At 40.5% G+C, this 22,962-nt stretch overlaps 2 protein-coding genes across 2 annotated transcripts in view; both read left to right on the forward strand.

Annotated features, from left to right (window-relative positions):
• TBC1D12 (TBC1 domain family member 12) overlaps positions 1–2,847 on the forward strand; it is a 45,701-nt gene extending 42,854 nt beyond the window's left edge. Inside the window, exons 12-13 of the mRNA XM_084264485.1 lie at positions 797–1,055; positions 1,204–2,847. Of these exons, the coding sequence (XP_084120611.1) occupies positions 797–1,055; positions 1,204–1,272 (328 nt within the window). The 3' untranslated portion in view covers positions 1,273–2,847. The remainder of the gene's footprint in view (positions 1–796; positions 1,056–1,203) is intronic.
• A 190-nt stretch (positions 2,848–3,037) lies between these two features.
• Positions 3,038–19,024, forward strand: NOC3L (NOC3 like DNA replication regulator). Its single transcript, XM_084265150.1, has 21 exons — positions 3,038–3,047; positions 4,381–4,585; positions 4,994–5,120; positions 6,780–6,937; positions 7,049–7,105; positions 8,072–8,202; positions 8,727–8,888; positions 9,544–9,637; positions 9,847–10,022; positions 10,233–10,361; positions 10,801–10,932; positions 11,309–11,389; positions 12,248–12,348; positions 12,785–12,857; positions 12,938–13,001; positions 13,089–13,160; positions 14,148–14,329; positions 14,571–14,699; positions 15,294–15,391; positions 16,760–16,844; positions 18,511–19,024. The coding sequence occupies exons 1-21, from the start codon at positions 3,039–3,041 to the stop codon at positions 18,640–18,642; spliced, it is 2,397 nt and encodes a 798-aa protein (XP_084121276.1). The 5' UTR covers position 3,038; the 3' UTR covers positions 18,643–19,024.
• Positions 19,025–22,962: the final 3,938 nt, after the last annotated feature.

The following is a 22,962-nucleotide window of genomic DNA, read 5'->3' on the forward strand; positions in this document are numbered from 1 at the left end:
GAATGTCTATTTCTAAGTGTGTGTGTGAATAAGGAATGTAGGATTATTATATGGGTTAGGAGTTTCTAATAGAGTAAATTTGAATTGGGTAGAATTAAGTAATATAACAATGTCACATCATTGGAGTGTGTGGGAATGAAGAACTTTGGCTACAAGGTGCAGCTTACCAGTAAGCAGTTAGTCTCAGCAGAAGCAGGTTTGAGTCAGAAGCGGGCTACAGTCCTGAGAGTCAAGGCAGCTTGAGAGAGGTATATATGTTGTGGAAATAGCACTGCTGTATAAAGTACTAGAATATTATGATTCCAGTTAACTGAGAAATGAAGATTGTTATTCCTGCATGCATTCCAAAGATGTTCTTGGGATGGTGAGCCCATCTTATAGAGGCAGAGTAGAAGAGGTCATGGTACTCTACAGTAGGGAGTGTTCTGAGGTTCCTGAACACCTTCCTAGTAGGAAAAAAAAATGGGGAAATGAAGAATTCTGTACTTTGTATCAAAGGAACCATTAAAAATTTATGGCAGGAGTTTTACAATATGTTACGTAGAGCAGATTGAACTTTCTGCCCACATACAATGAATGCTTTTTAAAAATAAACTTTGCAATAAGTGCAAGTGGACTTCTCCCACTAAGAACAGAACAGTGACTGTCTTTAGATTTTTTGGCTACTTTCAGCATGAATAAAAATTCAAAATGTATCATGGAAATGTAGTTACTGAACATAACTGAGAATTAAAGGGGTTTAACCTACTTCAGAAAATTAAAAATGTGAAGTAATACCTTTTTTCTTTAATTGTAGGATTTTTACACTCTACAGCAAGTCATTACCACTTGATCTGGCCTGTCGTGTCTGGGATGTTTTCTGTAGAGATGGAGAAGAATTTCTGTTCAGGACAGGGTTAGGAATCCTTCGGTTGTATGAAGATATTCTCCTCCAGATGGACTTTATTCATATAGCACAGTTTCTAACAAAACTTCCAGAAGACATTACATCAGAAAAGCTTTTTAGTTGTATTGCAGCTATTCAGATGCAGAACAGTAACAAAAAATGGGCACAGGTGAGTTTCTTAGAGGAATGAGCACTTCCTTTCTAGTGTCTCATTCTAGAAATCTCCACATTTTGGTAGTTAATGTTGTTTGGTTTGTTTTTTTTTTTTAAGTGAGAATAGCTTTTTTTTACATTCATGAAATAATTTATTTTCCCAGGTATTTGCCTCACTGATGAAGGACAACAAGGAAGTTGACAAGAACCATAGCCCGGCACCAAAAAGCTAATTGTGTAATGTTAATGATGAGGTCAACTGAAAATATGGATAACCACTTGATGACAAAGGAGTTTTCACATCACTTCTATGTGGAAAAGCACTATAGAAAATGTGAAAATGAGATGGAAAACCAACACAGCTCTCAGTGGAGTAATGAACTGATGAATCTTCACCCTTTTGCCAGTATTAGCTTTTGTTGTGGGAAGATTTGTTTTCACACAGAATACTAAAACCTATGAAACTGAGAAGTGGGGGGAGTTCGTATTTAATACTTTAAAAGAATCAGCTCAATGCAATAAACATTTGTAATAACTTCTGTTGGTACTTAAAAAAAAGGCATAACTTTTTTTACAAATACCACAAACGCACTTTTTGGGGGGATGAGGGAAATACTAAATCTTAAAGGCCCCAAAACTGCTATCCAAACCAAATGCTTTGGTACAAATATTACCTCCAAAATTAAACATTTGAAAGTATTGAGGACCAAATATAGTTGTTTGGTATGGTTGTGCACAAGATGGTTAACATTTGGGAAGGGGCATTGTCTTATTTACTTGTTTGGGTTTTGTTTGTTTTTTTTAAGTTGCAGCTTCATTCTTCAGTCTGGGCAATTGTAATTAACTCAGGAACTGTGGAAGTATTGTGCCCAAACCTGTTAGAGCAAAAATCATCTGAATCTTAAACAGTGGTAAGACCGAGGCTGCTATTTTCAGAGTGTACAGCCTTCAAAGTGAGTGGTGTTTAGCATTTGTTTTGGTGTATTGGTTATGCAGCTTACTAAAAATGGAGTGGGTATTCTGTGAAAGGGGTTTGCCACCAGAAGTTTTATTTTGTTGAGCCATTTCCAACTGAGAAATAATTGTATGTAATGGTGAACACTAGCAACAGACAAAATTATGTGCAGACTTGGTGTTGTCAAAGGGGCAGCCACTTTTAAGCGCTTTGGAATAATGTGGACACATCTTTTAATAGTGTGCAATACTGAAATCCAAAAGGCATCTGGTTTAGTGATACTTAATGCTTCAACATCTTTTAACTGTGAGACATGAGGTCATACCATCTGTGTCGAGGCAGGTGTTTTTCAAACGTTTCCTATTCTTGAAGATGCTGTACAAGAACTTGGGACTGTAGGGGATGGAAACTTAAAATGGATAGCACTGCAGGTGAGGAACACCTGCACTCTCGGTCCATTTTTGCTAATATTTAATGTAAATAAATTCCTTACATGTGGGTTTTTGTAACTGGTCCCTCTGTGGAAATCAAGTCAAAATTATCATTATGTATTTTTAAGTGCAGGAGGCTTCCAGTTGTCTGGTGTTTAAAAGCAGAGTGCATAATTGGGGTAAAGATTTAGTGTGGTGTGTAACTTACGTTGCTATCTGGTTTAAAAACTATATCTATACTACTCATAACATTACAATTTGAAATTTAAATGTCAGATTTTTCTTAACTTATGTATTCACTCCTTTAATGGGATCGAATTTGTCTTATATTTTTGTGTTATCTTGTACAGTTTTCTTACTTTTCAACTATAAATCTGTAAATAACTGTAAATAGAAGGCCTGAGCCTGCCTTTAAGACCACTGCGCCCACGCCGGTGTAAATAAAGCGTACAGCAGCTGCGGGCTCTGCTGCGCCTCCCGCTGCGCCGGGCCGCGGTCCCCCCTGCCGCCAGGCGGCGCTGCGGCCGCGCGCTGCTGGGGAGGTCTTGGCGGGGCCCCGCCCCGCAGTTTCCGCTGCTCGTCGCCGGCACAGCACGCGCTGCCGGCCGCCACCATGAAGCCGGTAGGGTGGCGTGGAGGGGGGAGGCGGCGGGGCTGGGCGGGGAGGGGCGGCCGGGCTTCGCGCGGGTCGCGTCTGTCTGGGCTGGCGCGGGGGGCGGCCTCTCGGTCTCCGCCGCGGGCTCTCGGAGGTATTGGGGGGGGGGGGGGGGGGGGCTGCTTTCCTGGGCTGGCTCCGCCTCCCTTCGGGCCGAGCGGGTTTGTCCGGGGCCGCTGCGCCCGTCGTGGGGCCGCTGGTCACCGGTGCCTTCCCGGCACAGCCTGCCGTGGCCTCTCGCCTCTCGGAGGTGGCTCCGCCGAATCTCAGGCATGGGGCTGCTCTTCGTCATACTGAGGCGTGCGGCGTTGCGGTGGAGAGCGGGGTGTCCGCTGCGTGGCGGCGTCAGAGGAGGGGAGGCAGAGCCCAGCCGCCTCTAGCCCTCGCCGGCTGCAGCTGTTGTAGCTCACGGTGTATGGTGCAGGGACACGCGTCAGCGTTGCTTCTGTCTCTTTAGTGCTATCCCAGCACTCGGAACTGAAAAGGGAAGGAGAAGTGGCAAAAATTCCGTGTTTGAGGAGTGGCACGCCGGTCCAGCCACTTGTCCCTTGCTGAAGGGACACATCCCCCCCTACCAGGACTCCGATGTGAAGCCCCTGCCCTCCCGTGCCCCCGGTAGGGAGCGGTGCTGTCTGGCAGGAGCACAGCCCGCAGCGTTCTGCAGATTTGGTACAGGGTGCCTGTACCTCTGGGCTTTCCCTCAGCCCCTACTGTTATGAGCACTGTGGCTGCCTGAGCTTTGGCACCCATAACAGGGACACAACTCATACATCATGCATGTTCTGAGCCTTGCAGTGGGCAGCCTCCTCGAGTCCATGAAGCTGCCAGTCAGGGAGAGCCCCAGGCAGGAGCGAGCCAAAGCTCAGCAGAGGAGGGGTGCTGCAGGAGGACATTTGCCTGAGGTTGTGGCATGGAACCAGAACTTGTAACCTTGCTGTGTGCAGGGGAAGAACAGCACACAGCATGCTGAAGAGCGCAGGAGGCAGAGTGCTTTGGAGTACACGGGGCAAATAACTGTGCCTAACAATCTGTTTACATGAACGTTCACGTGTCTAAAAGTGATGGACACAGCATTTAATTAAAAAGATAATTGTCAGGGGCTGTTTTTTGTAAAACATTCTTCATGTGTCTCAAATTTAACACAGGTGGGTAAATTGGGAGCTAACTGATAAGTATTTGGAAGAAACACATTGTTGAGCATTGATAGAGATATAAACGTGCTGAGATATGAAACAATAGGATAAATTTCCCAAAGCCAATGAACGTGTCACTTACTTGTAGTTTTCTGCTTGTTTCCTAGAGAAAAAACACAAAACGAGTTCCAAGCTTTCGGAAGTTACTGAGAACTAGTAAAATAAAACTTGACAACAAGTTAAAGAATAAACAGTACAAGCAGCAAAGTGCTGCTAAGAAGTATCGCAAAGAACAAAAAAAGTTAAGGGAGGCTGTCAGAGATGCCATCTCTAGAAAACCTTTTCCATTGGAGGAATGCAAGAAAAAAGTTGGTAAGTGTTTGCTCAGAGTTGTTTTTCTAAATGAAGAGCTATGGAGGTCCCATAATCTTAAAATGTGAAGCAGTAGGATATTTAGTATTGAGAAAACGTTTCGTTTTCCATGTACAAATAATTTCTGGTTTTGTTTAAAGGAAAGAAAGGTGGTGGTATGATAAATATAAAATGTTAGCCATTCAGGCAACAAGATCTGGCAGTTGGAGATGGCAGAAATGTGCTTGGTCTAATCATTCTGTGCCACAATAAATGGGCAGTTTTCTGGGATAACACAAGCCGCATCTATGAAGGTCGATGAGCTCACGTTGAAGTAAGGTGTAAAGTGGCCTCAGGTGCAGGCACAGTTAGGTTTTGAAGTTTGAGTATATGTACAGGATCTTAATCTGTACACATCTTCTAAAATAGCTGAAAAATGGGAGGAAGAAGAGGAAGAAGATGCTCTTCCACTGGACATGATGGATGAAGATGACATGAAATTGATGAAAGATTTGGCTCAGAAGGCATCTTTTTTAACCAGAGATCTTTCTTCTAAGTGAGTAATGCAGTGATGTCTGCTTTTCATACTAATTTATGTTTGAGTGCTTAATGTGTAATTAATTTGTAATGTGCTGCATATATCATGAGGTCTGGTGTTTCTTTGCAGTTCCAGTTTAGTGTTTCCTTAATCTGCCAGGACGTTCAGTATTAATGTATTGATGTGTATCGGTACATTCACCTGCTCTGCTTGACCTTCAGGATGCTGTTTCTGCACACTGCCCCCCGTGAGGTCCCTGGCTGTGAGATGAGTAGCATTCCTCAAACTGAAAAAAAATGGACAATCTGTATGCAGAGTTGTTTTGGTTTTGGGTTTTTTGTAGATTATTTGGGAAGTCAATGCGGGGAGAGGAGAGCAGGGCTGTGGGATGTCCAGTGAGAGGGTCCTAGTCCTGTTTGATTGCTGACAGAGTTCTTCATGTTTGCTTGGGGTGAAGTTTGTAATGGGCTTCAGCTGTCGCCAGGGCACCTGCTCACGCCGGGGGAGCACAGTGGGGAGAGAGGCACATGAAACAGTACTCTGGCCTGGGTGAGAGAGGCTGTGCTGAGACCTTCAAAGTTTTTATTTTGCATCTTTGTATCTCTAGTACTCCTTCCCAAAATTTTTATTATTTTAGGGCTGCAATCACATTTCTGAAGGATGTTGGCCTTTACAAGCTGCATTTGATTTGTTCACTGTTGCTGTACTTTGAAGGGTCCCTGACTCCCCTACTGCTGCATGAATGAGAGCAGTGCCATCTCAAAACACATCTGCTAGTAGTAGGGTTTCCAGACGTCTGGTATGACAGAATTTCTCTTGTTTTCACAGCAGTAGTATTCTCTTCATGTTCAGCAGATCAGTAGGAGGTGTATAGAATTCCTGTGCTTGTTGGGTAGGATCTGGGTGCAGAGGAAAGGTTTGGTCTCAGTGAGACCAAGGCCAGTGCACTGTCCTTACAATACATGTGTAGGGTGACTGTGTCGTGTGTACAGGGAATCTGGCTCGAATCTGGGATGTGAAACTGCTTCTCATACAAGTGATTTGAACTTTCTGAGGCCAAGCAGTGTCTAAATTCAGAGCTTTCAGAGTCCTTCAGGTATTGATAGTTGAAACTCTGGCCTTTACAAGAACAAAAGCAGTATTGTGGTTGTAAGACAGAGCATGTGGCTTCAGTATCGTGATTCTATATCCCTAGCTTTTAGTTTTTTTAATAAGATAAATGGATAACATACTTCACAGTGTGCCTGTACTATAAGCAATCACACCAATTAATTATCTTTTGAAAATTCAAAATCATAGCAAGAATTTTGCATACATCGGTGTTTACACTCATATGCCAACATTTCCAAATTCACAAAGCAGGCTGACCTGCCAACTAAATTCATTTAACTAAATCTCATTTTGTTGTTTCTCATTTCACACTTAGTTGCCTATAAAAAGGAAATGGGAAGCACTGTATGGTCCTGAATTCAGAGATCTTGTACAGATCCACATTAATATTGCTTGAATGAGTGGTGACTGATGCTGTCAGTGGTGAACACACTCAAACATTCCAATTAGTAACATCATCCATTGTTTATTTTTCTAAGTGCACATGCTTAATCCAGCTAATGTGTGTCATACATGTTCATGTCTAATTAGATGGCTAGTTCATTTAGTTTGCCTTGTATTTTTCAGTGAACCCGTTCACATAAGAAAACGAAAACACGAAGATGTGATTGACAAATATGAGAAGGTGCCAAGACGCATGCAGACTGAGCCAGAAAAAGAACTCATCCATCTGCTCCCCATCAAAGACAAGGGTGGCATTATTCCTCAAAGCATGGAAAAGCCAGGTAAGTCACAGGTTCCAGAATCAGCACAGCAGCCAAGATGTATATGATTTATTATTTTAAAATCCCTCAGTGTTTATTACATGCCTGATGCTAGACACTCTGTTTCTGCAGTTACAAGTGATACACAGGATGATGAAGAGGATACAGAAGAAATGGAAGAAGCAGAGGGTAATAGAACAGTATGCTTGCTTTTTGTTGGTTTGTTTTGGTTGGGTTTTTTTTTTCAAAATCACTTGTATCTAAAGAGTACTTGGCTGTTCTCTAAGGAAGTTTGTAATTTAAGTGTATTTTATTTAGAGTGGTTTTGACTATGTTCATTACCGTGTTGTCCCTTGCTTTCTTACCTGAGGAACAGCAGGCTTCAGAATCTCTTCCTTAAAATTGTTATAATTTTCACCTGGAACTGATGTTTGCAGGAGGTTCCTTATGTCAGGTGTGTCATCTTTGCTAGTTAGAAGGGAAGCCTTGGTCTGTCTTAAAGAATATATGCTGTGGTTTCAGTTTGATTACTCTGAGATAATTTTGAAATGCAGTTCAAGACGAGGACTTGTGTAGACTTTTGAGTGTTTGATTTTGTCTTAAAAATTTTTACTTAAAGCAGCAGAATACCAGTAAATTCAGGTTTTAATTTGCAATTTGCTATCCAGTTAAGAGTCATATTTGAATAACAGTTGTAACTCTGGGTAATTATTCTCTAAAAATAATCTGAAGTTAATTGAGGCAAAATAACACACTGAAAACTCAAATAAAACAATTGTATTTTTAAAAGAAAAAGTGAATGGTGATTATATTGCTGCAAATCACAGAGCACTATAGTTTCTTGCCCCAATTGGGAGTCGTATGTTGAGTTTATATATTCCCACTGTACTTAGAGAATACTACTTTCAGATTCAAAAACATTTTGTCCATTTCTTTTTGCAATCATAAGATTTGGGAGTGGAGCAAAAATTAATCTTTGGCTTAATAAAAGGTCTAGCAAGGTCATCCTTAAAGCTTGCTTTCCTTTGGAACTGCACACGAGGTTGTTGTGGTACTCATCTGAAATGCAGTACCTAGAACTGCAGTTTGAAACGTGCTGTTTGTTTAAGGTCTTCCCTAGTGATCTGCTTTCCTAACTGCCACGCTTTGTGCTAGACTTTAACGAAGAACCCCTGCCTGTTGTCACTCCTGAAGAAATGGCTGCTCAAAGGAGACAAAAGCTACAGGAAAGGAAGATGCACATAGCTGCCTTAGCATCCGCCATTCTCTCTGAGCCAGACAACAATGTAGGTGGAACATTTACTTGACAAGCATGTATGTGTGCCTGTGTTGCACAGTAGGCCAATAAATAAACATCTGAAGTGACCAAACAATAGCAGAAGCAGAAAAACACATGAGTAGAACAGCAAAAAAAAGGTCAGTGTGGTGTCACTTCTCAGGGAGTGGCAAACAGGTGCTATAGGTTAGTGTAAAGGATTTGAATCAGGTGAAGATCCAGGTGGCTGCATTTGGTGTTAAGGAGTTGTCCCTCTGGACACTTGTGGTTTTAGGAATATTTTGTAATTCTGTGCAAGTTTGTAATAGCAGAGTAGTTTGAACATTCCCATGATAAAAATTTTGTTGGGGTATCTAGCATTTCTTGGGTCTTAATGCAGTGCTAAGTAGAGTCTGAGTAACTGCTGAGATAATGGCTTTCCAGTATGTAACAATGAGGCGTGTTTCTTGTGGCGCTTGTGATCTAATGTAGGTTGTGCTTGTACAGTAGTTTGTGGGTGATCTTCTACTGACTTCTGCCTTTTTTCTTAATCAGATTAAAAAGTTGAAGGAACTGCGTGCCATGCTGATGGAACAGGATCCTAATGTGGCTGTGATTGTTCGGAAGCTGGTCATGGTTTCTTTGATGGAGATATTCAAAGATATTGTGCCTTCTTACAAAATCCGGCCGCTCACTGAAGCAGAAAAGGCTACCAAGGTGAAACATCAAATTCCTTTTTAAAGTGGTGTGGGCAGGTCAGATTTTCTCGAGTTGTGCCAGGTGCTAACACTGATTTGCTTAGCATGAATTTATAGTTTTAAACAAAGGGTGACAAATACTCAAGTGCTTGTGGGAATTCTGAAGCTCTGACATTTTTGGGGGCAGAGATCTTTGTTTTGAACCTTCAATTCAATTACCTACTTCCTTTAATAAGTAGGTGGCATGCTGGTAGTAGTTGAGGGTAAAGTAGTATACCAAAGCTGAGTATAAAAACCTTTCTTCATAAACCTTGCAATAAGACAGTGCTTTGTGTCACACTGAAAGGAACTAGAAATAAGGCAAATGATGCAACATTGTCACCTAATTGGCACAATAATCTGAACAAATGCAGAGTAACTTGTTTTCTGGAGTTTGTTTTTAACCAATTCTTTACAAGTTTTCTTGAATATAGGTAGTGCTGTTTAGAGTCATGGCTTTAAAGTAGCATTTAGTTAGAAATTTCACTTCAGCCCCTATAAATGAGGTAGGCCTGGTTGGAAAAGGCCCTCTGAGCACAAGAACATGTATCTGATACTTGTTTGAAAACTTTTCCCCCTGCCACTGACTAATTTCAGTATCTCCCAATAAAATTTTATTTATATTATGCTTACAGGTTAAAAAAGAAACTCAGAAATTGAGAGAATTTGAAGAAGGACTTGTAAGCCAGTATAAATTTTACTTGGAAAATCTGGAACAAACAATTAAAGGTACAGTCAGCACTTCTTGTTTTTTGTAGTAAATGCAAAATGGTTTGCAGCATCACAGTTTACCTCCTCAGATGGAGTGCTACTTGTTGTCTTTGAAATAGTACTTGAATGGATTACGCAGGAGAATGCCTGCAAGAACTAAAATTGTAAATATTTAGCAGCTCTCCTACACACTGAACAGTAATCACTGAAAATAATGTTTTGTGCAGATTGGAAGCAAAGGAAGGTGAAGAAAAGCAATGTAATTTCTTTAAAAGCCTATAAAGGTCTGGCAGAGATTGCGGTGAAGTGTCTGTGTGAGCTGCTTGTGGCCCTACCCCACTTCAATTTCCACAATAACATTATTGTTCTCATTGTTCCACTCATGAATGATGCATCAAAAATGGTAAGTGATTTTCTTATTATGGCTCTTGGTTTGCTTGAAAACTGATCTGTTTCAGAGCTTTACTGCACAATATCCAGTTCCGTGGCCATATATTTTCACTGTTTTACATATTGTGTCCACTTTCTAGTTAGTAACTACCATCAGTATTGTCAGTTAGCTGTTACTGTGGACTTGGCTTTACAGAAGAATTTGTTTGAATTCACTTTTCAGATTTCTCAGCTATGCATTGAGGCAGTTAAGAAGCTCTTCAAACAAGACAAGTTGGGCTATGCTTCACTCGGTGTAGTTAAGGTCATTTCTGGTCTTGTGAAGGGTAGAAATTACAATGTCAGACCTGAGGTAAGAGTCTGTCTCTTGTACTACACAATTTTCTTCTGTCAGTGGCTTCAAATTAGTGCAGCTCTGGCTACAGACAAGCAGAATTTCCTCTCTCTGACCGAACACATGCATCTTAGGATTGGGCTGAGACAGATTTAGGATTGGTATGGGGCAGGGGAACAAGTATGGGAGAAGGAGATCAGATCCTGACAGAAGTACTGGTTTAAGTCAGGTGGGGAAACTTGAAGCAAGAGAGGCCCATGGAGGAAAGAGTAGAAATGGACAGTGCTGCAGAAAATGCTGGGAGCAGAGATGAGAGATACAGGCATGAAATAACAGGAGGGATGTAAACAGAAGGATCTTTGACCAGCAAAGCCCACTGGCTAGAATGGGATTCAGAATTTCTTGCCCTCTGTTCTTCTGTTGTGGATCACCTTTCATTGAATTTATTTTTCAATAGGTATTAAAAGTATTTCTTCACTTAAGAATTAAGGAAGTAGAATTACAAAAAGATTCTGAAGACATTGCACCAAAGAAAAAGTTCATGACTTACAAAGAGAAAAGAAAAAATCTTTCCAGAATGCAAAGAAAGGTATGATGTGTGTTTTCTCATGCTCTACTTCAGTAACTATGTAGCTTATTGTTCTAGCAATGATTGCACTTCTGTTTCCACTGTTAACTCTCAGCATCAGGGATTAGTGTTTGCATTGTACTTGAACATTTATAAGGTTACAGAGCATGTAATTACCTTCCTAACTTTTTTTCTGGTGTTGATAATACCTTTGGTTAGCCTTTAGGAAGGAATGTATCTTAAGTTGTTTATCCAGTAGCATCACAGCGTGAAGGGTAACTTAAGCAACTCACCAAGCATGGAAGTTTTGCTTTCTGGCTGTCTTTGGAACATGGCTATATCCTGGTTGGTTGGAAACATTTAATCTGTTGATCTAAAATCAAATGTATGTTTTCAGTGGAGGAAAGCAGAAGAGAAACTGGAACGAGAACTCCTGGAAGCGGAAGCATCAGAAAGTAAAGAAAAAAAGCTGAAGCTAGTAAGTAATTTAGAGATTATTTTTCTATTTTTGCAAAGTGGCAGCTCCTAACCCTTTTGCAACCAAGTGTCTCCCCTCCATTGCAACCTGTCAGCATTCCACACCTCTGGGTAATATTGGCAGCTTACAGACATTTGCCTGTGCCAGAGGTCTGGCTTGTAGGAAACCAAGCCCTTTACCTAGGAAAGCCACCTCAGCCATTCCTGTTTCCTTCTGTTCTCTGCACAAAAATGTATTTGAACCCATTAACATTTGTGCCCTGTTCCTGTAATGTATGTGCTGTGGATTAACCCCAGCCAACAACTGAGCCATTTGCTCACTCCTCCCCCCTGGGGTGGGGAGAGAACCAGAAAGGTAAAGTGAGAGAACTCGTGGGTTGAGATAAAGACAGTTTGATAAGTAAAGTGAAAGCAATGCATGCAAGCAAAGCAGAACCAGGGATTCATTCCCATCCACTGCCCATTGCAGGCAGGTGGTCAGCCATCTCCAAGAAAGCAGGGCTCCATCATGTATAACAGTTACTTAGGAAGACAAACATCATCACTCTGAATGTGTCACCCTTTCCTCCTTCCCCCAGCTTTATATGCTGAGCATGACTCAGTTGGGGTCAGCTGTCCTGGCTGTGTCCTCTCCCAACTCCTTGTGCACCCCAGCTACTCGCAGGTAGGGTGGGGTGAGAAGCAGCAAAGGCCTTGGCTCTGTGTAAGCAGTGCTCAGCAGGAATGAAAACATCCCTCTGTTACAATGCTGTTTTCAGCACAAATCCAAAACACAGCCCCTACAAGCTACTGTAAAAAAATTTACTCTTTCCCAGCCAAAACCAGCACAAGATGACTCAGTTTTATTTTTTTTCTTCAGCACACAGAGACCTTGAATATTGTGTTTGTAACATACTTCAGAATTCTGAAGAGAGCTCAGAAGTCTCCACTCTTGCCGGCTGTGCTAGAAGGTCTTGCAAAGTAAGAGCTCCACCTTGGTCTGTGTTTGTGAGAAAAGACATAAAGCACCAAAAGGATTTTTGACTTTGAAAGGGATTTATAAGCAGTGAGAGAAGACCATCCTTGCCAATTGACATTCTTTTATTTTTTGTGCTGAAGTTTTCACCTACTTCTAAAAACATTTCAGTGTGATGTGAACTATCCCATGATAGAATTGATGTGATGCAGTGCCATTCCATTGTTCTGTCTGACGACCCCCTGAACAATAGGAGCATGCCTCTAGTGCTGTAGGGAAGCTGTGATTAGCATTTGGGGCTGAGTCATTCATCTATGTGAAGATAAGAGATGTTCAGCATGTATTTAGCTTTGCTTTTAAGGTGTGGATTGTAGTAATTCGTAATATATTGAACTGAGTTTGCAGATAATGTCTGTAACTTAAGAATCTCTTTGATTGAAGGTTTGCTCATCTCATAAATGTGGAATTTTTTGATGACCTGTTGATTGTCCTTCATTCTCTCATTACATCTGGGGTAAGTTGAACTTGATTTTATTACATTTTTCTTAAAAATCACATTCTTTTGGATACTCAATCAGTTTTATATATTCTTAGGGTTTAAGCTATCGTGAGAGTCTTCATTGCGTTCTCAGTGCTTTTCATATCCTCTCTGGTCAAGGTAAGAGATCTTTAAAACCAAACTTTTGCTTAATATGGTCTGAAAAATTAGTGGAGTAAATGCATTTATTTGGGGTTATATTAATAGGTGACGTTCTTAACATCGACCCGATGAAGTTCTACACGCATCTGTACAAGACACTGTTCAGCCTACACGCAGGTAACTCCAGATTCTTTTTTTCAGTCTTTACCTAGATCACTTTTACTCTGTTTCTTGGTATCATAGCCTTATTATTTATTGTGTTATTAAACTTCAGTTGTTTTAAAGTATCCAGGTTCTGAAGAGTATTGTCTGTGTTCATCTACTTTTTTCACAAGTTGCACACTGCACTACTGCAGTACACCCACTAGCAGTATTATTGCAATACATGGTAACAGGTTCTAGCTGTGTCACCTCAGTAGGGAATGCTGAGTGTGTGATCCTGGATAAGCATTTGTCTTGTCCTTAGTTTAAGGCTTTTGGGTTCCTTATGTTTGTTTCTTTCAATGACACTTTAAATATTGTCTATTTTTCTCAAATTCTTTCCCTAATAGAGGAAAGTCTCTAGTTTTTCTAATATAAATTCTTAAATCATTTCCATTTAATTTTTTTGTAAAGTATTTTGGTTATTTCTGATATTTATAATTCTGACATTCTAATTTTCTAATCTGAATTTTCTAACATTTCTGAGAAGCTGAATGGTTTATGAAAAAAGATACTGAGTTAGTTTGAAGTTAGCATAAATTTAATTAACTTCATAAATTTGTCTTCACTAAGGAGGAAAGATGGACAAAAACATTCTACAGTGCTGGATAGGTAAAAGACTAATGAATATCTATATGGATAGATATATGGATAGATGGGTATAATGAATGCACTTAGGCTTAAAACACTAACTGCTGCTTGTGTTTAGGCTAATTTTTGATGCAACAAATACCTTCTTAGAAGGGAGCACAGAAACAGTGCTACATTTTTTTTCTGTTCAAAGCTGAACTGTTTTTTACCAAAAAAGGCTGGATGCTTATGTCTGTATCCCATTAGTGCTGTGCTTGACTCTCTTAGCTTTCATGCTGTTTCTCAGGTTTCTGTGTCCAGTCGGTAGCAGACTATTTAGCTGTATGTTCCTCAAAATGGTATTTACTCTTTGTATGAAATTCTACTTTTGAGGTGGTACCAATGATGACATAGGGATTGTGCTCCAGTGCCTGGATGTCATGTTTGCCAGGCGGAGGAAGCAGGTCTCCCAGCAGCGAGCTCTTGCTTTCCTAAAGCGACTTTCCACACTTGCTCTTCATGTACTTCCAAACTCCAGTGTTGGGATCTTGGCAACAAACAGGATATTCATGCAGGTAAGTTTTACTTTTTGGAATTTTTAACTTACTGGTTAAAGGTTACTGGGTTGTTTGGGTTTTTTTGGGCAAATTGTTTTTATTCAAAGTATTGTGAAGCAATTACTTTGTAAACAAAAATGATTAAAACAGTATTCTTAAATCCTGCTGAGACTGAATAACAGGGAATCAACCCTGAATTTAACATTATTGTAATTGGATGTGTAATATAAGCAGCTCAGTCTTTTTGTGTGTGTTGTAGACATTTCCAAAGATGGACCTCCTATTGGACAATGACTCTCAAGGCAGTGGAGTTTATCTCCCAGAGCTAGATGAGCCAGAGCATTGCAATGCTCAGAACACAGCTCTGTGGGAGCTGCACTTACTGCAGGTTGGTGATGAGTTATTTTGTAAGTAAAATCATCAGTAAATAGCTGCTAAATGTTGATAGGCTTTACCCAGATAGAGAGCAGAGGTCTTCATTCAAGTTTATCAACCAAATCTTGCCCACATGAGCCTATTCCATACAAAGGAAAAGAGCAGTACAGTGGTACAGGAAAGCAATGAGCTCTTACTGCACATTTCCTAAGAAGACTCCTTTGGAGGCTTTTTCAATCTTTAGAGTTTCCTTGGAGTCCAGCCCTTCCCTAGGGAGCAACTGACACCTCGATCTGTCATTCTACCCACGTTTAGAGATTGGGGCTTGAGGAGGGCTTCCTCTTCCCTTTCTCTTGCCATCTGGGAGTAGGAGTTAGACTAACTTTGACAGTTACTCTCACAGCATGACATACTAGTGAATAAATGTATGACTGGGTGTTCTCATTCACTTAACCACAGAAACTGACTGATTATGGGGTGCTCAGTTTATCTAAAAAGAAAGAAGAGCCTTCCATCTTACTGAAGTGGAACTAAATGCAGTATTCCATAGATTAAAAACATAATCCCTTACCCCTCAGGCAACTGCCTTCTTTCTTCTTTCTTTCAGAGACATTATCATCCAACAGTGCAGAAATTCGCAGCTCACCTTATCGTTGGAGCTCCAACTGAAGGCTCAGGAGCTCTTTCACTTGATTTGAGCCAAAGGTGAGTTATCAGTGAGTTCTGGTTTTAAAAATAGTGCCCTGAAAAGTAGCTGCTGCTCATACCTTATTAAAGGAATCAGTAAAAATTATTATCCATAAAATTAAGATTCTGTTCTTCAAACTGATTTGCTTTGTACTTCTGCCAGTACAGAATGTTGGCTGCCTATTTTCTATCTTTTTTTTCCCTTTTTTTTCCCTTTTGAGGCTTGTTGCCAGGCTGTGACAGGGATAAAAATCTCAAACCGCAGTGTTCTCTCTTCCCATGGCTGCAAATGTATCTGCATTTCCTCCCCGGCAGCCTTGATCTGAATATGGATCAGGATCACTGGACCATGGCTGTCCAAAGTCAACTGGAAACCAAGTTGCAGCATGTGGTCCATAGTATGTTAAAACATAAAAGCAGACATCCAGGTTCAGACCATGGATCTAATTCAGCATCCTTTCTGCAACAGTGGCTGGAAGCACTCAGGAAGAGTAAAATCAGGGCAAGCATATAAGACATGCTTTGAGCAGTATCCTAGCCTCCAACTGGTGGATTTCCTGAACCTGATACCATTCTCCATTTAGTTACCTCTTCATGGAGGTGTTTTTGAAACTGTTCAGTGTCCCATGAGCTAAAGCACACACTTTGCAAATACAGGATTGTTTGGTAAGGGTTCCCTGACTGCATGTTAAGACCTACCTTCTTTTGTTTTGAACCTGATGACCTGATGCCAGCATGCATCATTTAACAGTCCCTGGTTCTTGCCCTGGGAGGTAGAATGAACAGTCTGCTCTAACACACTCTCTCTGTGCCTCGTGTGACTTGGTAGACCTCTGTCATATTGTCCCTCCATCCACCATCCCTTCTGCCTGGAGGGATCCAGCCCGGAGAGGAGCAGAGTTTTTGTTTCATCATCATTGTTGCCATCTCCTGAACTTTTACCAATTCCAGTATTTCAAGATAAGGAAATTGGAGGCTCAGATGCAGTATTTGAGATATGGGTGATCTATGAATCTATACACTTTATTAATTATTTTCTATTGTTAATTGTTTCTTTTCAGCTCCAAACAGCATTAAGGGAACAATCCCATCCAAGTATCTGTCATAACAACAAGGTTTTTTTCCTTAAGTGGCAGTGGTCAGCTCAGAGCCTGTTGTTTTTATGTAAAGCAAAATTTTGGTTTCATTTTTTCCCCTGCTACATTTCATTTGCCATTTTCCTTACCATCTCATGCAGTCTCTCTGCAGTTCTTCACAGGCAGCTCATTCTGAGTACAGCAAGGAACAGGGGTGTGTGCGGGGGAGGAGCTGCTCTTGGTTTGGTGATACATTATTTAGAAATTTATCTAATGCCTTATTTCTTTCACTGTGTTTTTTTTGCTGTAGGCCTGCAGCAGAACTCTTTGAGGCATACAGCATACGAGGAATGACCTTTAATCCTCCTGTTGCATCAGTAACACCCAGAAGAAAGGTACCATCCCGCCTCTCTGTGTCCTTTGTTAACCACATAATAGACCGATATATCTGCTGGCTGACTATGCAGTGCCCAAGGCATTAGCACACTTAGTTTGCCTTTCTGGTTGCTGTACTTTGTGTCAGGTTTTGTTGTGGCTTTTTTTTAACAGGCATAAGAAAGTACTGGTTATAAAGAAGGAAGAAAAGCTGTATGAATAGTTCCACCTCCTCTAGCACCGGTTAATGTAGGAAGACAAACGTAGTAGCTGTTATTTTACTTCTCTTTTGCACCTAGCAGTGTTCAGTGCAGATTCCCTGTCCCTTTTGCACTTTTCTATAGTGATGTTTTTGTCCAAAAAGCAGAAATAAAATGCTAGCTCTCTTTCCCCTGTGTGGGTAGTTGGCAGGACAGCTGGATTTCCAGAGCCTTTGATTCAGTATGTAGAAGGATTCCAATCTCCTTTAGTGTCACTTCATAGCTTTAAAGTGTAAATTTGAAGGGAGCAAGGGAGAAATGGGTGAACACTTTTTAGATCCTCGGCACCAGATGTGTTCCAGATGCCAGCCTCCATTAAGTGTCCAGTCAGTGGTGTGTCCTTTGAAAAGTGGTCATTAATTTTCTTTCTTCCTAATGAAAACATTGTAATCTATTAACCTTGTTAGTGCCTCCAATTTGTAACTTAGTAACGTCAGTTAAAGCCTTGAGAGTACAATTTTTTCCCGTATTAAAGAAGCAACTTCTGCAAGTGTACTTCTACTTACTCTGTCCTTGTACAGTGACCCTGTGATGTGTCTGTCCTGCTAGAGTGTTACATCAGCAGCTCTTTCAGAATAAGGCTGGGAGCAACAGATAGGAGAGAGATTGTGTAGTGTTTGAATGAGGAAGTGCACAAGCTCTTAAAGGTAGCAGAACCAAAGGAAGAGGAAGGTAGAGAGAAAAAAAGTCTTTAGGTGTTTATAATGGATGTAACTGGGAAACCTTGGGGTCTTGCCTACTGCCTGTTTGCCTCACTTTACCAAATTCTGGCAGCATGGTAAGTTTTACCCTATTTGTCTTGCATGTTTTTCTGAGTACCATGCTGCCATGGTCTCTCAGCACGTCCCTGCTGTTGGCAGAAGCTCTGAGTTGTTTTCTCTCCCCTGTACATCAGGGAAGAAGGTTCTCATTGCTACATGAGCACACTAAGTGCTCCACTGTGCCAGCATTAAAAGGTTAACAGGGAGGTATAAATTATGTGCATGCCCTTCCTCATCTGAGCACCAGGAAGGAGTGGAGTCAGAAGGGATCTCGTGAGGCAGGGCCTGGGCAGGTCCCAGCAGGATTACGTTCACTGGCCTTTTGATCAGACATTTGATTTGTTTTTACAAGGTGTCTTGAACAGGAAGCAGTGGGTAAGCTCCTTCAGAGCTGGAAGCTGTGGCTCTGTGTTGTAGGTATTTTTCTAAAGCCTAGTTTACAACAGATCCTCACCAAACCCAGGACTGACATGTGGCTTTGTTGTTAGCCAAGTGACATTGGCAGGGCAGGTACATGTGGTGGGTGGACTGTAGGTCTGGTCCAGATAGCTGGGGCATGAGGGGAGGGATAGGACAAAGCGAGAGAGGACTGCTGATTTAAGAAGTTGTGCATGGCACATACATACCTTGCTGAGTAATGCAAATAAAATGTTGTCATTTTTCAGGATACATTCTCAAGAACGGATTCATTTATAGATGAAGAGCTGAACAAGCAGCTTCAACAACACATCAGTGAGACTGTTGTTCACAAATGTTTGGATTTTGCTAAACACTTGAAGGAATCATCCTTGTTGTAAATCTATCAAGTCGTGTTTAGTTGGCGGCTTAATTATGGAAAAGAAAGAAGAACTTTCCACTCATCATTAAAGGAGCTCAAGTAGCCCTTGTGTTTAGATACAGAAACGCTAAAAAACCCAACAGCAGCTTCTCACAGTTACAAGGCCTCTCCACTTCACCAAGCCTGTGTTCTTGGGGCTTGAGAACCACCATGAACAGTCACGTCAGTAATTCATGAAGGTCCAAACCCAGGTTGTTTTAAATTGTTTGCAACTGTGCATTATACTCACTTTGTTTATAGATTTTCTGATTTTTAGAACAGCATGTAGACACAAGTGTTTCTGAAAAATAACTGTGTTGTGCTGATAAATTAATAAATATTTTTGAATTTTTAACATAAAATTGACTGCTTTGATGTTTAAGATACCTAGAGTTTTGAAATGTGTATTGCATTTTTATTGTTTTTCTCCTGATGTCTCCTAACCATTTATCTCATCTGAAAATTTTTGCTTTGGGTGGGTTTTATTTTCCTTTGAAATCTTGGTCTTGTCAAGTTGAGATTACTGAATTCCAGTTCTGAACTACCATCATCATTGAATGGTCTACGACACTGTCTTCAATAAACCATCACTGTCAAGAATATCAGACAAATTCAAGGTAAGAATTGAACTTTTATTATCTTGGAAGGCATTTGCTCTCTGTTCCCCAAATAATAGTACTTGCCTGCTTGGTTTAGAATCCATTTTCCAGCTGCATGTTCGTTTCCTGAACAGTAAGTGAAAGGTATGAACTAATTTAAAAATAAGTATTGGCTTTATGTAAACTCCATTCTGCAGGGGAGTGTGGTGGGCTGTCCTTGGCTGGCAGCTAATACATTTTGTAGTGTTTAGTCTCTGATGTGATGATGATACTTAGAAGTTTTGCAAAGCTTTTGTTCAAGTGGCTCATGTCCTTAGAGTAATAAGAAAACACTTCTTTCTCTCTAAGGCATTTAGTCCTTTACCCTGATCTGTGGTTATTAGATACTTTCAAAAGGAATCATTTTTATTTTAATACGTTTGTAGTATTAATTAGACTGGTTCACCAAATCTCAACTAGTTAAACACAGATTCACAAACATTTTTGGAGTAGACATCAATTAATGGATTAGGAAATACATGGTTTACTCTGTACATTACAAAACTGCCTATCTAATACTGATGGTAATACACGTTTCTGTCTGTTTAGGTGGCCATTCCCATAGCTTTTGAGTAGTTTTGCTAAGTGATTGCAAATATGGTTGTGATTGCAAATATGGTTGTGATTTAAATTCTAAGAAATTCTAGGTGGGACCTTTGCCAGTACCTTGTCTGTTCAGGAAGGCAAAAGGAAAGAGTCAACATCTGAAACCATTTATTTTTTTACAACATATACAAATACAAGTTTATTCTTCAAGTCAGCAGAGAGAAAATAGTCCAGGTGGGAAAGTCACTTTTTCAATTGTTCATTTTACATAGTTTCCAAACAATGTATAGACTGGCAGACAGTGGTGTTGCATTGTCAGAATACTTTGACATGCTTTAGGAGGCAGAGGAAGACAACTGTACAACTAGAGTCATTCTGAAATATCCTATGTGTGTACTGGAGCAAAATCTATTTAATGCTATTCATTTTTGTGTTTCATTTGCTAACTCTGCCAAATGTCTATCACTATTGAAGTTACAAATTACTTAATCACAGACAGGAAAGCATTAAAAGCCACCATTGTTACATTTAGTGGGCTACCCTAAAAGTAAACTGAGTTTTATAGTGGAATAGTAACAGTGATTAAAACCCAAATGTTAGCTGAAGCACTTGCAGAGCTAGAGTAGAATAGTTTGGTATCAGAAGCTGCAGACTCAACCTTTCACTGAAATATAAAGCTACCAGCAAATCCTTTTTTAAAGACAAACTATGAATGTAAGAGAACGTGCTCTTGAAATACTTAGGTATTTCCATATTAAAGTCTTAAATTCTTGAAAGCACATGACTTCTAGAAGCAGATGGCTTTCTAAAGATCACTATTGAAATACTTCATCTACTAATATTTGTAGTAACAAAAATGTGACTAGGTTTTAAAAATGAAAACTGACAAAGTACTTTTTATTCTTCAAACTGCTTGATTTGGGATCAGTAAGATAGACCAGGAACCTTCAGGCGTTAGAAAGTACCCTCCTGCTATGTCCCAGACCCAGCAAACCAAGCTCTACTGCAGTGAGGCCAGGATCCATGGCTGCCCAACTTGTGTCCCGTTCAGTCACACCACTGCAAGCAGCACGTGGTATGCAAGGATAAAACCAAGAAACTGGTAGAAAATAGAGTGGTTTTAAAATAATATAAAATAAAATACCTCTGTATTTTTGTCGATAGGCAAGACAGCATGAGATTTCCACCTGTAAAGTGTTCAGCTTGAGGCCTGCTACCACTCAGAGAGTGCATGTTTCTGGAAGGTGTTGATTATTTACATTCCTTTCTTTCCAGCTTTATCCTGGAAACTGCTTCCTGTAAATAGTTTGCAATGTAAAAACAAATGTGTTTTCCTAATTGATGTCCATACCCAGCCAAAAGCACAGAAAGGGACAAAGTTATTTTTATCAGTCTTGTCATAGGAATGTGTGGGCAGGTATTCCTGCAGACACCGAATCCACAGCTAACCAAGAGAAACTTTCCTATTAGAGTAACAACTCTGCACAGGAAATCTGTTTAACCAGGCTTCTGCAGAAGTTAACAAAAAACCCCTGTTTAATGCTTAAGTGTTTTCATTATTAGGATAGTTGGAACCAACACAAAGGGAAGGATACTGACTATATTCCTTTCCAACTTCACCTCAAAATGGACCACATTTCACCAACAAAAGCTTACTCTGATGTTTACCTAAACTTGAAATTAGGGGATACATGTGTATAACAAAAATACTGTAATAGATACCAGAATGAGTAGCCTTACACAAATCTGGATGTCTACATGTCTGTAAAGTTGGGGATTTTTTACTAGAACACCAACTATTTTGCTCCTCTTTCACTGTGATAAACAGCAGCAAAAGCAGCTTTAGCCTTAGATTTCTGAGGAAGATACATTAATAAGCTATGCCCACACCAAGAAAAATACTGTAGAAACAGTATAAAACTACTGGTTTTAAACTGCCACTAGCCTTCAGACAAGCATTAGGCCTGTGTTACACGGCTGTGTTTAGTGACACGGCTGATGTCCCAAGTGTTTCTTTGTCTTTTCAAATCTACTTCACAGAAAACCACTGGTGGACGATAGCATGGGTGCAAGAACTTTCTACGTGGAATCTAACACATTACCAAGTGTGTCTTCCAGACAACTATGACAATACAGGTGATGGTAGGAATTTTATTTTCAGTGCTGCAAAATATAGCAAAAGAGAAAGAAAAGCCAAGCAGGCAAGGGCAAACTATAGAAAAGTAAGTATTGTTTCTAAAATGCCATAGAAACATCACAAGAAAAAAAAATCTTGGTGCTGTGACACTGCTGCAGTGTGGAAACAAGAGAGACTGAAGCCAACATTAAAAAGAAAAAAAGTTGCATTAGTTGCATTGTGCAGTAGGGTGATGTAAGTATCTCCCAGGAATTCCCAAGTATTCCAAAGCAACTGTGGATATAAAACACTGGCTTATGGGGGCTGGCTGTGAGTCAGGAGTGGCAGTACTTCAGCAAAGAGTCTGAGCTATGGTGTGGTTGAGGTTTGTAGTTGGATCATGATTGCTGAATTGCGTTTCTGCTACTTATTTAAAAAATGTGGGTTTGCCACTTACTTGCGAAGATAAGCAGTGGGAAGGGCATGGTCTCTGGGAGGAAATGCCCCAGAGAAACTGGACTTCTGTGTGTGTCTGTGGTGACTTCCCCAGAAGCTGGGAATGGCCTCAAGAGGGCACCTTCTTGCTTTGGTAATGGTACTTTATTGGAATCTTCTGCAGTGTCTAGCGCAAGACTTAATAGCTTCTGGTGACAGAATGCAGGTTCTGTCCACTTGTTCACATGCCAATTAAATACTTTGCTTTCTTTTATTTCATTTTCTAATTCTTTGGGGGTGGGGGTTTGGATGCCTGTAACTTCTTTCCCCTTCATCCTTGCACTAGCAGAAATAAACCTCCTTTTAGTTGCACTGTTGTGTTACCCTTTGCTTGATGCAGCTTCTCTCTCAGGAGCAGCAGCATTTTGCGCTCCAGTGCTGAAGCTGATGTTGAGTAACAGTATTCCCTGTAATCGTGGATTTCTTGATGTACTCACACCAGGTAACTGAAATGCTTTCTTAAGGGATTGCTCTGGGGAGACAAAACGTGTGCAGAGCAATTTAC

This window comes from Gallinula chloropus (assembly GCF_964237585.1).
Source record: "Gallinula chloropus genome assembly, chromosome: 5".
NCBI classification, from domain to species: Eukaryota; Metazoa; Chordata; class Aves; order Gruiformes; family Rallidae; genus Gallinula; species Gallinula chloropus.

Bases quoted from the DNA above. Each gene is read 5' to 3' on its own strand.
- NOC3L (XM_084265150.1), top strand. The intron at 4,586-4,993 runs GTAAGTGTTTGC...CTTCTAAAATAG, and splicing joins GGAATGCAAGAAAAAAGTTG to CTGAAAAATGGGAGGAAGAA. The intron at 8,203-8,726 runs GTAGGTGGAACA...TTTCTTAATCAG, and splicing joins TCTCTGAGCCAGACAACAAT to ATTAAAAAGTTGAAGGAACT.